The sequence below is a fragment of the Myotis daubentonii genome, chromosome 12, assembly GCF_963259705.1.
Source record: "Myotis daubentonii chromosome 12, mMyoDau2.1, whole genome shotgun sequence".
NCBI classification, from domain to species: Eukaryota; Metazoa; Chordata; class Mammalia; order Chiroptera; family Vespertilionidae; genus Myotis; species Myotis daubentonii.
Genome location: NC_081851.1, coordinates 43,121,120 through 43,136,023, shown reverse-complemented (window position 1 = coordinate 43,136,023; position 14,904 = coordinate 43,121,120). Strand labels below are relative to the sequence as shown.

Sequence of the window (14,904 nt, the reverse complement as noted above, 5' to 3'; positions counted from 1 at the left end):
AAATCCAAACTATATTCTTGGATCAGAAAGACTTTATTGGCTTTGTTTATTTTCATTCTTTCTATATTCTAGATTATTGGGACAATTGGTGAATTCTTAATACAGTTTGTAGATTAGATGATAATAACGTATCACTGTTTCCTTGATTTTAATTGGTATACTGTGGTTATTTAAGGGAGTGGTATTGTACTTAGGAAATATACACTGAAGTATTTGGGGATAGTGGGACATCAAGTCTGCAACATATTGTCAAATGATTCAGAAAAAATATTAACATGAGACAAAGAAGGAAAGGGGAAGAGAGAAGGAGAGATAAAAAGGAAGGGTGGGAGAAACAGGGCAATATGGTAACCTGTTAACAACTGGGAAATCAAAGTGAAGGATATATGAAAGTCTTTAGTACTATTTTGGCAAGTTTCCTGTAAATATGAAATTATTTCAAAATAATAAGTTTTAAAAAGTAATGTTTAAAAAGACTTGGAAATTCATGTCTTTGAAAAATCAAAAACTAAATCAAACAGATTTTTACTACATACAAAATACAGGGTGGCATAGAAGAAAAGAAAAATAGGTAATACTCATCTGAGTTTCAGGACAAGTTCTGTCACTACTGACTTTAAGTCATCTAAGCTCTTTGAAATGAAGGCATTTACTTAAATGGTTCCTTTCTAGCCTTAAACTTCTCCAATTCTCGATTACTTCCAAAGCTCACCTCCTAACTACCTTCCATACATTTCCAATAAAATACCTGCTTCATAAAATTGATTTTTGTTAAAATAAATTCCAAGACCAAAGTTTATATGGTTTTTCAGTAAACTGAATAATCAACCTATTGAAACCATTAATAAGATGACTCAAAATCTTGTTTAGTTGGCAGCAGTTACCATACTCACATAATGTCCACACCTCCTGGAATAGCTGATGATGATGTCTGCTCTTTGCTGGATGAAGAATCAGTAGTACATTCTGGTTCAGATACCGAATCACTGCTGCAGGGCTCACTATTTGGAGATGCATTTCTTTGAGAGGTAGTGTCACTTGTTATAGGTGTTAATTCACTCTCACTGAATGCATCACTTATAAATATGTCTTCGTGGATTAAATATGCCACCTCTGTGTCCAGTGAATTATCCTTTGCAGCATTCTTCTGCTGCAAAATATCCTCCATTTCTCTAGTTCTTTGGTTTTTGTCAAGAACTGAGAGAACAACATTGTGAATGATATTTAACGTTGCCTATAAGAAAACAGGATACATTTTTAAAGGATTTAAAATATCTTGCACCTAAAGTTCCTAAAAGTAAATTCTGTGTATGAACATTTTATAAATGAGTCAATGTCATGTATGTAAGAATTTCTACTAATATTTTATTACACTGTAAAGGTGACTTGTGAAAAAGAACTGCTCAAGAGAAATGGGTTACCTAAAGCTTAAATAAAACTTCTGTATTTTAGTTGATTTTATAAATTAAAATCTCCCTAAATATATTGCAGATTTCTCTAACCTCTTAGATAGGTTACATAACTTGCTTGTAAGAAATCATATTCGTTGATGTGCTTGCTTAAAAGAAAAAAAAATCCATATTCCTTACCATGCCTAACCTTAGATCCATTTCTCTCCTCATCTCATGCCTGTTTTCATTCACTCACCACTCTGCAGACATTCTGGTTCTCTTTCTACTCTTCTAAATTCTATTGTTCCCATCTCAAGGCCCTTTGTTGTTTCCTCTGCTTGGAATGCTCTTCACCTTGACCTCTACATAAGTGTTTCCTCTCATCACTCAGGTTCTTGCACAAAGTTAGTTCCTCAAAGAGGCCTTTTCTGACTCTCCTCTCAGCAACTCCATCCATTACCCAGTTTTAAAAATATAACAGTTATCATTATATTTTTAACTTTTTAATTCTAGGTCTTCACTAGAATGTTAGCTCTGATATACTCTAATCCTAATGCCTAGAATAGTGCTGGGCATATAGGAAGTACTTAATAAATATTGAAAGCTAGATGAACTAAGAGTAATTATATATAAATTAAGTCTTTATGAACTATTAGGAAATAAGGGACTACTTGCCTACTTTAATATTCATGGTGGCATTCTCATAATTTGTTGCCCCCTTTCTAAAAACTACTCATTTCTTTTTCAAGATCTACATGGTTCTAGATTAAGAGACTCCAACTTCAGCCATAACCGGTTTTGCTCAGTGGATAGAGCATCGGCCTGCGGGCTAAAGGGTCCCAGGTTCGATTCTGGTCAAGGGCATGTACCTTGGTTGCGGGCACATCCCCAGTAGGAGGTGTGCAGGAGGCAGCTGATTGATGTTTCCCTCTCATCGATGTTTCTACCTCTCTATCCCTCTCCCTTCCTCTCTGTAAAAAATCAATAAAATATATTAAAAAAAAAAAAAGAGAGAGAGAGAGACTCCAACTTCAGGTCTTCAAAGACAGGATTAAGGGTCTAAGCTCGTGCAATCAGCACATGGAACCACCATGGCCTGAGCTTAAAGCTAAAGACAAACTGAGAAAAATGCAGAGAAACAAAACCAAGGCTAGATAACATCATCAACTTTTCTATCAAATACCTAAAAGCTGACCTACATCTGGATATTTTTTAGTTATATATACTAGTAAGTCCCCTTAATGGCTGAAGACACTCTGGCCATTGTATTTTCCTGTCACTACTTTCCATCTTGCATATTAATCTTTGATGTGATTATATCCCCAACTTCATTTTACTTTTCTTCATATCTTTCCATCTTGCATATTTCCTGTCTTAATTTTTTCTTGTAGTAAAAAGACTATGATGGTGACATAGTCTTTCTCTTCCCAGCTATATAAATCAGCTTAATCTTTGGGGTATAGACAACAAACAAGAATTTTAATAAAAATTCAAAATATAATTAACAGTAAAGAAGAACAAAGTTGGAGGTCTGTCTCATAGTTGGAGATCTGATTTCAAAATTTACTAAGAGATACCATTATCAAAAAGCGTGGTACTGTCATAAATATAGACATATAAATCAATGGATAGGATAAAGAACCCAGAAATAAACCCTCACATATATGATCAAATGATTTTTGACAAGGTTACCAAGACCGTCTTCAATAGATGGTGTTTAGAAAACTGGATACCCACAGGCCAAAAACCAAAGTAGGACCTTTTTCTTATACTATATACAAAAATTAACTCAAAATAGTTAAAAGATCTAAAATATAACCTAAAATTATTAACTTTTAGAAGAAAACATAGAAGGAAAGCTTCGCAACATTGAATTTGGTGATGATTTCTTGGATATGACACCAAAAGCACAGGCAACAAAAGAAGAAGTGAACTATATCAAAATTAAAAACTTTTGTGTACCAAAGGGCACAAAAAAACAGTGAAAAAGCAACACATACAATGAGAGAAAATATTTGCAAATCATATATCTGATAAAGGGTTAATAGCCAGAATATATAAAGAACTCCTACAATTCAAAAAAAACAAAAAAAAATCTGATTAAAAAATGTTAGACTCCCACGCTTGATGAACAGCTTCAGACGACATCAAATCACCAGAAACTCTGCAGGTCAGAGGGAGTGGCAAGAAATATTTAAAGTGATGAAAAATAAGGACCTACAACAGAGATTACTCTACTTAGCAAAGCTATCATTTAGAATTAAAGGTCAGATAAAGAGCTTCCCAGACAAGAAAAAGCTAAACGAATCCATCACCACCTAACCAATATTACATGAAATATTAAAAGGTGAAGAAGAAGGAAGAAGAAGGAGAAAGAAGGAGGAAGAAGGAGGAGGAGGAAGCAAAGGAGGAGGAGGAGATGGAAGAGGAGGAGGAGCAGCAGCAAAGAAGATATTTCTCCACAGATATTAAAAATAGCAATAAGCACATAAAAAGGTCAACATCACTTAATCATTAGAAAAATGAAAATCAAACCAAAATGAAGTACATTACACCCATTATGATGTCTACTATCAAAAAAAGAAAAAGCAACAAATGTTGGCAAGAATGTGGAGAAATTAAAATCATTATGCACTACTGGTGGGAATATAAAACTGCAGCTATTATGAAAAACAGCATGGAAGTTCCTCGAAAAATCAGAAAAAGAATTGTCATATAATCCAACAATTCCACTTCTGAACATATACCAAAAGAACTGAAAGCAGCTATGAGATATTTGTTCATATTGTGAAGCATTATTCACAATAGCAAAATGTGGAAGCAACTCGTGTCCACTGACAGAAGGAATGAACAAAATGTGGTATATACTATATATATATCCCACGTTCAAAGGCTGTTAAATTGCGTTGTTTAACCATATCTTCAGAAAAAAATCACTTCTACTGTCATGGTCAACAACCTGCTTCCCTATTTATAATGGTCTGGCCCTCTAGCAACTTCACGAAATTATAGCTAATTTGCCTACAAACGTCAGGTGGTCATAATAATCTGGCCACTCAGTGTATATATTTAAATGGGATGTTATTTAACCTTAGAAATGAATGAAATTTTGACACATGCCACAATGAATGAACCTTGAGAACATTAAGCTAAATGAAACAAACCAATTTCAAAAGAACAAATACTGTATATTTAGCCCTGGCCGGTGTGGCTCAATGGCTGGAGCATTGACTCCCACACCAAAGCGTTGCAGGTTCAATTCTCAGTCAAGGGCACATACCTAGGTTGTGGGTTCACTCCCCACCCCCCGTTGGGGCACATATGAGAGGCAACAAGTTGATGTGTTTCTCTCACTTCAATGTCTCTCTCTCTCCCTCCCTTCTGCTCTCTCTGAAAAGCAATGGAAAATACCCTAATGTGAGAATTAACAACAAAAAATCTAATCTAATAAAAGAGAAACATGGTAATTGGCGTATGACCGCTACCCTTCCCATTGGCTAATCAGCGAGATATGCAAATTAACTGCCAGCCAAGATGGCAGCCGGCAGCCAGGCACCTTGAAACTAACATGAGGCTTGCTTGCTTCAGTGACGGAGGATTCCAACGTTCCCCGCCTGCCTTGCCGGCCTCTGAGCCTGAAGTTTGAAACATTTTAACAAATAATAGAAGCTAAAAAAAAACCAGAAACCAGCTTTCAGCGAGCTGGGATCTCAGAGCTGGAGTCAGTGCTGGAGTTACACATTGTTTCAATTACCTACTTTCAGCAGCGGAGGCCTAAGAGCTAGAGCCTCAGAGCTAAAGCTGGCCCAGAATTTTAAAAAAAAGAAAAAAAGGAGCGGTTTGGAGCTTCCATCACCCGCCAGCCTGAAAACAGCCCTCAGCCCCTCACCCAGACTGGCCAGGCACCCCAGTGGGGACCCCAAACCTGAAGGGTGTGTGACCAGCTGCAAACAGCCATCATCCCCTCACCCGGGCTGGCCAAGCACCCCATTGGGGACCCCCACCCTGAATGTGTGTGACCAGCTGCAAACAGCCATCATCCCCTCACCCAGGCTGGCCAGGCACCCCAGTGGGGACCCCCACCCTGATCCAGAACACCCTTCAGGGCAAACCAGTCAGCCCCATCCATGCACCAGGCCTCTACCCTATATAGTAAAACGGTAATATGCCTCCCAGCACCGGGATCAGCGAAGCCGAGAGGCCTCCCGGCACCGGGATCAGCGTGACGGGGGCAGCGCCCAAACCCCGATCGCCCTGCAGCTCTGTGTGTGACAGGGGTCGGGGCCACAACCTCCCTATCCGCCCTGCTCTGTTCGTGACAGGGGAAGGTGCCCTAACCTCCTGATCAGCCCTGCTCTGTGCCTGATACGGGGGAGCTCCCCAACCTCTGATCGCCCTGCAGTTCTGTGTGTGACAGGGTGCGGCGCCCCAACCCCCTGATCGGCCCTGCTGTGTGTGTGACAGTGTGCGGCGCCCCAAACCCTACCCCCCCGCCCCACGGGCCCTGCTGTGTGTGTGACAGGGTAGAGCCATAACCTCCCCATCGGCCCTGCCCTGAGTGTGAGTGGTGGCGCCCCAACCCCCTGATCGGCCCCGCTCTGTGGGTGATAGCGGGCAGGGCCCCAACCCCCTGACCCGCCCTGCTCTGTGTGTGACAGGGGGCGGTGCCCCAACTCCCCTATTGGCCCTACTCTCTGAGTGACAGGGCGGAGCTCCTCAGCCCCCTGATGGGCCCTGCTCTGTGCGTGACAGGGGGCAGTGCCCCAACCCCCGGATTGGCCCTGCTCTGTGCATGACAGGGGGTGGCGCCTCAACCTCCCCATCGACCCTGCCTTGAGTGTGACAGGGGGTGGTGCCCCAACCCCCCAATTGGCCCTACCCTGAGCGTGACTGGGGGTGGCATCGCAACCTCTCGATCCGCCCTGCTCTGTGCATGACAGGGGGAGGTGCCCCAACTCCCCAATCGACCCTGCTCTGAGCCCGACCAGGGGCTGCACCTAGGGATTGGGCCTGCCCTCTGCCACCCGGGAGCAGGCCTAAGCCAGCAGGGCGTTATCTCCCAAGGGGTCCCAGACTGCGAGAGGGCACAGGCCAGGCTGAGTGGCCCCCCCTTCCCCCCGAGTGCACAAATTTTTGTCCAACAGGCCTCTAGTACTATATAATTACACTTATATGAGGTACCTACAGCAGTCAAACTCAGAGAGGCAGAAAGTAAATGGTGGTTGCCAGGAGATGGAAGGAGGAAAAGGTAAGTAATTGTTTATTTTTTAACTAGAGGCCCGGTGCACAAATTCATGCACGGGTGGGGTCCCTAGGCCTGGACAGCAATCGGGGCTAATTGGGGCCGTCTCGCCCAGTCAGGATCAGGGCCGATGGGGACCAGCCAGCTGGGGAGGGATCACGGGAGGTTGGCCAGCCAGCCGGGGAGGGACCATGGGAGGGCTCCAGGGTGTGTCCGGCCCTCTCGCCCAGTCCCAATCAGTGGGACCTCAGCAGCAAGCTAACCTACTGGTTGGAGCGTCTGCCCCTTGGTGGTCAGTGCATGTCATAGCAACTGGTCGAGCAGTCGACCAAAAAGTCGACCAATCAGTCAGACACTTAGCAAATTATGCTTTTATTATATAGGATATGTTTTTATTGATTTCAGAGAGAAAAAGGGAGAGAAAGAAATAGAAACATCAATGATGAGAGAAAATCATTGATTGGCTAACTCCTGCATGCCCCCTATGTGAATGGAGCCCACATCCTGGGCATGTGCCCTGATCTGGAATAGAACCACAATCTCCTGGTTCATAGATCGACACTCAACCACTGACCCACAAAGGCTGGGCAAGTTATTGTTTTAATAGCTACAGAGTTTCAGTTTTTTTAGATGAAAAGTTCTGTAGATGGATGGTGATGATAGTAGCAAAACAATGTGAATGCCACTAAACTGTACAATTAAAAATGGTTTAGGGAGAACCAAGATGGCGGTGTAGGTAAACACCTTACTCGCTGACTCTGACAACCACATCAAAATTACAACTAAAATACAGACAACCATCATCCAGAACCACTTGAAAGCTAGCTGAATAGAAGTCCTATAACTAGAGAAGTGAAGAAGAAAGCACGCTGAGACTGGTAGGACGGTCAGAGGCACTGACCAGGCTGGACCGGCACCCGTGTGTGCAGTTTTTTTAATCAGGAGGGAAATGCCCTCTGTGGAGGCCCCCCGTGAGGAGCAAGGGGTCCCATGCCCACACTAGACCCCCAACCCAGGCTCCCAAAGCTAGAAAATGAAGTCCCCATAACTAAGGGCTGTCAAAACCAGCGGGGATTGTGGTTGAGTGACATGGAGGCTGCTGGAGACCCAGATGTTCCTCTTAAAGGGCTGGCACATAAACTAAACTTACAAGGTCCTACTTCCTCTGAGCTCTAGTGCCAATGTGAAGCCCCGGGGCACCAGACACTTATGAATAGGAATTGGATTATCTGGCATCAAGGCAGGAACTCGGGAGTGGCTTTCTCCCAGATGGAGGTGCTCACAGGGGTCATTATTCCTATGCTGGGACCTCCCCTTTTGCAGGGCTGATTGGCAGCCATTTCTGTTTGCTCCACCCTGGTGATTCCCTGAGACCCCACCCCATCCAATTTGCAGCCCCACCCATGCTCTTTGCAGCAGCTTTTGCATATGAATGGCCTGTCCTTGCTCAGGCTTCAGACTTTGCTAAAATCTCTCAAACAAGCAGTAGCTGGGTCAAGGAGCCCCAAATCTATCAATAAAAGGCCTAAGACCTGGCACTAGTACCAGCCTACCTTGCTTTACAGCTAAGCCTTGCCTGGGCACTTTCAAGCCCGATACAAATAAGAGGAATCTGCAGATCTCTCTGTAGCTCCTGCTGGGTGGCCCCAGGCAGTGGCTGACTTTGCACCTCCTTGGAGACTCAAGAGCTGGTGCACCCAGTGGTCATCATCAGACCATATCAGATTATAGTTCCACATATCTATAAGTGACCACTCAAGGGGCAGACTCAGTGAACACCAAAGTCCCACTGAAGCAAGTCCTGCTCTATAGTGGTGTCTCCTGCACAGCAGTTCTTGCACTGTAGTCGCAGCTGGTCTTCACAGTCAATTGGCCTAGAGGTCAATTCCTCCCAGTGACACCAACAGCAATCAAGTCTCAACTACAACAAGACTGTGCACACAGCCCACAAAGGGGGGCACCTAGAGTGCCCAGCTCAGATGACTGGGAAAGCTAAGCCACTAGGCCCTATAGGACACCTACTACACAAGGCCACTCTACCTACTCAAGGAGACATAGCAGCCCTACCAATACATAGAAACAAATACAGGGAAGCGGGCAAAATGTGGAGATAAAGAAACATGTCACAAATGAAAGAAATGGAAGAAAGCAAACTATTGGATATAGAGTTCAAAACCATGGTTATAAGGTTACTCAAGAATCTTCATGAGACTGTCAGGGATTTGGTGAGATTTCCAAGGATCTTAGTGAGAATGCCAATTCTATGCAATGTGAAAATCCTCCATTTTCAGACATGCAGTAACAGAAGTGATGTCATGGTGGGAATATAAGGAAAAGTGAAAATATGACCTAGTTATTGATCATTCCACAGATACAGGTTTCCTATCTCTGTCAACAGGTGGGATCAACATTTTGGTAGGAGTCTAAATTAGGTATAGTGAATAACATTTTATTCAACTTTTCCCACTCTGGAGAGCTTATGCATGTGACTTAGCAATACTCAAATGTCAGCAATGGAAAGTCATGTCATAGATAAGTCCCTAAGTCCCTAAGACCATTTTAACATGATAGTCAGGAGATGCCAGAATGTTAACCAGTACATATAACATAATACTGATATATGATAATTAAAAGAATATCTCATTTCATAAATAGCCTACTATACTCAGTAATTCCTAAAGACTTTCTCTTATTAAAATACAATCCCAAACAAAATGTATTAGAGTCTGTGACATCTTTTCTTCCCCAAAATGCTGTGTGGTATGTGTTCTTTTCCTTATATTTAATGGCCTAAAAGTAAGTGGTTTGACTAAAGAGACAAAATAATCAAATGTAATACATGATCCTTAATTGGATCCCAGATTGAAAAATGAAATAAAAACCTGCAACAAAGGACATTAATAAAGCAATTTAAATATGAAATATGTTTAAAAATGCCATCATCAACACTAAATTTCTAGAAAAATTAAGTGATTTAGGAGAGATTTTTGAATTTTATACAACATTGGACCTCTAGATAATCTAGAGATTCAGGCCTCATGAAATCAGAAAATATTACTGTATAACATTTAATGCCAAGCAAGCTTATTTCTTTTTAATATCAAATAAATCATCCAAATTATAAAAGGTACCAAAATACTCTGCAACACTTCCAATCTTATTTAAAAACAGGACTTAGAAAAATTACTAAAACAAAGAAATTGTGTTTTGTTCTAGTTTGATTCTATATTTACAAATCTAGAAAGTTGACTTAATTTTAGGGATATTTTGGATAAACTGATAATCATATAAGCTTACCTTAACTCTCTGTAGGAAAACTGTAAACTTAAAGAAAATATCCTTTAGCAGATCAAACCACTGAGGAAAATTCAACATTCTCATCTGATCTGCGAGCCTAAAAAAAAAAAAAGAAATCAAACAAAAATAATGATTGTCTTTGGGCCAAATGATATATGAAATAAATGTACAAATTAAAGGAAACTATACTAAATACTAGTATAGTTTTTATACTAGTATACTAAATACTATCTAGTAACATAAGAATTATGTAATCTCATCTAGATACCTAATATCAAAAAATTGAGTTGGGGTCAATTATCAACCAACTCCTGCTTGGTTAAATATCTTTAAGACTAATCTAGTCAAGTATACTGACTTATGAATCTTACAAAATAATTCCATGTGAGCATGATTCGTGACCATTGGGTGAAAAGCCAGAGAGAGATAAACCAATTTTGGTTTAAGGTGGAGAAGAAATATTCTGAAATAAGTAAAAATAGGAATATAACATCTCCCTTAATAACTTAATAACCTACTTTTCTAATTACAAGCTAAAAAGTACTTTTCCATATATGGCATGGTGGCTAAGAGCATGAGCTCTGGGGCCCACAATGCCTTGGATCAAGTTCCAGCCCTGCCATTTACTAGCTGTATGACTTTGGACAAGTGACTTAACCCCTGCATGCTCTCATTTTCTCACCTTAACACAGGTGAAAGTAATAGAACTTACCTTGTATAATTGCTATGAATATTAACTGAGTTAATAAGAAGTACATAGAATAATTCATGGTGCATAAAAAGTTCTATGTATTAACCAGTATGGTATCAGTATACATATATATGAATCATTATATATCATATTAATATAATATATAATAGTATAGCCAATATTTTATAGCTGACAACAATCAATAACTTCAAGATAAAAAGTTAATGCAAAATAGTGCCATAAAAATATTTTATAGTATTACAATGACATTACTCTAAATTTTTAATGAATGCTGCTGCAGCTAAGAGTTTATTTTCCAAAGATACTCCTATACTTGAGATACAGGAAGTTCTCTATTTGAGGAAATATCCTAGGGAAGAAAAAAATTAACAATAACTGACTCTCCATTTCTATAGGGCTTTTAAAAGAGTCCTAATAACTTAACTTTTCTAATTACTGCACTAGTGATTCCTGCAGTATTAGGGATGCTTCAACTAACTCTGAAACTGAGTTTTCACTAGGTAATGGTATGTAAATTAAAACTCCACATCCTCATTCTATGAGTCTGACCTAGAGGAGTTTCACATTTGTCCATATTGTTAAGTCATATTTTAGGCCAGTCAATAAAGTTTATATATCTATTTGAATGAGAAATTCATAGTCATAAAATATTTATCACTATTCTCAAAATAAAAGAATTGGGATTACAATGGTGAAAATAAAGTTATAGATATGGGCAATTCAAAATCATGTACTCAACTTTTCAAAGCCAATTAGAAGCTGGGTTTTAATTATTTGGGCAACTAATTTAAATTTCACACTGATATCCTCTGAAATGGATTATCTTCAATTTCCCCCCTCCATATCTACATTGTATCCTCTCTAACCTCTGTCTGCCCTGGGAGGCTGATCTGCTGGGCTTGGTCAATGAGGAACCTTTACAAAAGATTGGAAGGAAGAGCCCTGGCCAATGTGTCAGTTGACTGGGCGTAGTACTGAGCACTGAAAGATTGCAGGTTTGATTCCTGGTCACGGCACAGGCCCAGGTTGTGGGCTCAATCCCCTTTAGTGGGTGTGCAGGAGGCAGCTGATCAATGTTTTGCTCTCACATGGATGTTTCTCTCCCTTACTTTCTCTCTCTCCCCCTTACTTTCTCTTAAAAAAAACACACCCAAAACAATCAATAAAAATTGTTTAAAAAGACAGGAAGGAGAAAAGGTGCTCATAACTCCATTTCCTCTCCTTGAGGGGTTACCTCCAGATGACTACCTCCCTCCAGTGAAGATAATTTCAACTACTGAATGTCTTTTTCCCCCCTACCACTACATACCTTTCTCCTTCTGAATTCTATTAACTGCTCTCTTCCCTTAATAGAATTCAGAAGGAATTCTGTGACTGATATTTATACTTACTTCGTAACAGCATCTGTGTCTAGTTCTTCTATTTGTGAAACTTTATTAATCACACACTGCAAGATTTAAGAAAAAAATGTGATTAATGTGAATTCTAAGTACTGTATATTTAAAAGGGCTTCAATGGGTGGAAATGAAAAAAATTTAAAAAGTGTTACTTTGAAAATATATCTTAAAATTAAATGAAAGTAAAAAGGCCTCAATGATTCTGATAATTATAGACCAGACTCCTCTTGTGTCTCTTATACACACCTCAAGGTGTTTTAAAAACTTCAGCATTACCATTACCCTATTAAATAATTATTCCAGGGTAGCTTAAACTGTATTAATTAAAATCTCCTACTATTTAAAACTATTCAAAACATAAAAGAACACAGAATTATAATACTTAGGAACAAGATATAAACCCCACATTAAAACCCCAAATAAAATATGACAAATTTCTGTATGCTGATTTTGTATCCCACTATTTTAGTGAATTTCTTTATTAATTCTATTATCTTTTAGTTGGATTCTTTAGGGTTTTCTATATATAGTATCATGTCATCTGCAAATAGTGACAGTTTTACTTCTTCCTTTCCAATTTGGAGCCTTTTATTTTTCTTGTCTGATTGCTGTGGCAAGGGCTTCCAGTATTATGTTGTAATAGTGGTGAGAGTGGGCATCCTTGTCTTATTCCTGATCTTAGAGGAAAAGCTTTTAGCTTTTCACCATCAGGTATGATGTTAGCTGTATGCTTGTCATATAGAGCCTTTACCAAGTTGAGGTAAGATCTTTCTATACCCACTTTGTTGAGAGTTATCATAAATGGATGTGGAATTTTGTCAAATGTTTTTTCTGCATCTATTGACATAATCATAGGATTTTTATCCTTGGTTTTGTTGATGTGATGAATCACGTTGTTTTTTGGATGTTGAACCACACTTGTATCCCTGGTATAAATCCTATTTGATCACGTAGTATAATCCTTTAATGTACTGTTGAATTCAGTTTGCTAGTATTCTGCTGACAATTTTGTTCATCAGTAATGTCAATAGATGAATGGCTAAAGATGTGTGACACACACACGTAGTATTGTATATTGTGTATATACACGCACACACTGGAATATTATGCGGTATTAAAAAAGAATGAAATCTTGCCATTTACAAGAACATGGATGGATCTAGAGGGTATTGTCCTAAGTGAAATAACACAAATATGGTATAGTTTCACTTATGTGTGGAATCTAAAAACAACAACAAATGAACAAACAAAACAAAAATAGATTTATAGAAACAGAGACTAAAGGGATGATTACCAGAAGTGAGTAGATGGGTGAAATGGGGAAAAGGAATACAGTCTATAATATTGTGATAAGTTTGCACAGGGAAGATGATTACTATAATTAGTGGGGTGGTCACATTATAAGATATAAAAATGTTGAAACTAATATAACCAATATAATATTGTTTACCAACTAGAATTAAGTTTTAAAAAATGTAATTCCAAAAGAAATTTATTTTGGAAGCTACATTTTCTTTTTCAAAGTATATTTTTATTGATTTCAGAGAGGAAGGGGAGGGGGGGAGAGAGAGAGAGAAAGAGAGAAACATCAATGATAAGAAAGAATCATTGATTGACTGCCTCTTGCACACCCGCCACTGGGGATCTAGCTCGCAACCCGTGCCCTTGACCGGAATTGAACCTGGGACCCTTAGGTCCCCAGGCCGATACTCTATCCACTGAGCCAAACCAGCTAGGGCGGAAGTTACATATTCTTGCAATACATGCAACAGTTTAAAGTTGAAAAAAAAAATGCTTAGACTTCAAGAGAAGTCTGGGAATTAAAACAGCAGTTTAAAAAACTTATTTAAAAGCATAGTATTCTTACAGAAAATTGTACAAATTATGTTTATTGCTCAATATTTTTTCACAATGGAATACACCTGTGTAACCAGAACTCAGATCATGAAACTGAACACTGTCAGTAAGCCATTCTCCTGCTCCCCTCCAAGTAACTGTTTCCTCCCAAAAGTCACTCCTATCCTGATTCCTAAAACAATAGATGTTTGAATCAAGTGAGTGGAATCATACAGCGTATATTCCTTGGTGTCTAGTTTATTTGGCTACACATTATGTATGTGATATTCATGCACATTGTTGTATGTAATTTATTCATTCTCATTGGTGTATAGTATTCAATTAAATAAATATACCACAATTCTATTTATCTTTTCTACTGATGACAGAATTTTTTACCATTTTTTTTAATATAAATAGTGCTACAATGAAATTCTTGTTGTGTCTTCGATGAGCTTATGTATGCATTTTTGTCAGGTAAATACTTTGAAGTAGAACTGCTGAGTCATAAGTGTATATTTAGCACTAGCAGATAGTGCCAACAATTTTTTAAAGTGGTTTTAACTATTTTAAAATAGTGTTTCAGCCAGTGTTTGAAAGAGGTAAAAGATGGAGTGACTATAATTTTTTACTTGATTTTATTTAAACATTAAAAAGTTGGTATTGTACATTCAACTTCATGATGGTAAATTAAGCCTAGTAAACACATTTTAAATTGATTTTTTTCTTTATACAGAAAAACTGAAGTACAGTAAATAAGATTTATCTGAGTAAAAAAAGCCAAAACAGAGATCAGGAAAGACTAAAAAAACACACATGGATTTTAGTTTACAATTATGGTTTCTTAGAGATCAAATGTAAGATGAAATGAACATTTATCTACTGCTGGTGACAGTATATATTGTTAATTTTTAAAAATTTAAAAATTGGTCACTTTCTGACCAATAATTCCACTTTTAGAAATCAGTTATAAGGAAATAATAGTTTTATATAAAACCAAACAAACAAAACTGTATACCACAGACACTT

At 38.9% G+C, this 14,904-nt stretch overlaps 1 protein-coding gene across 7 annotated transcripts in view; it reads right to left on the bottom strand.

Moving 5' to 3' along the window:
- The window catches only part of VPS54 (VPS54 subunit of GARP complex), a 131,591-nt gene that overhangs the window by 44,336 nt on the left and 72,351 nt on the right, over nucleotides 1-14,904 (bottom strand). For all 7 annotated transcript variants that reach the window (XR_009447945.1, XM_059659660.1, XM_059659658.1 and 4 more), the window contains 3 exons: nucleotides 12,034-12,089; nucleotides 9,931-10,027; nucleotides 894-1,234 (listed from right to left, as the gene is read on the bottom strand). Coding sequence is in view for 6 of the 7 variants with exons in the window: in XM_059659660.1 (XP_059515643.1) it covers nucleotides 894-1,234; nucleotides 9,931-10,027; nucleotides 12,034-12,089 (494 nt within the window). In the remaining variant the exon portion in view is untranslated. The remainder of the gene's footprint in view (nucleotides 1-893; nucleotides 1,235-9,930; nucleotides 10,028-12,033; nucleotides 12,090-14,904) is intronic.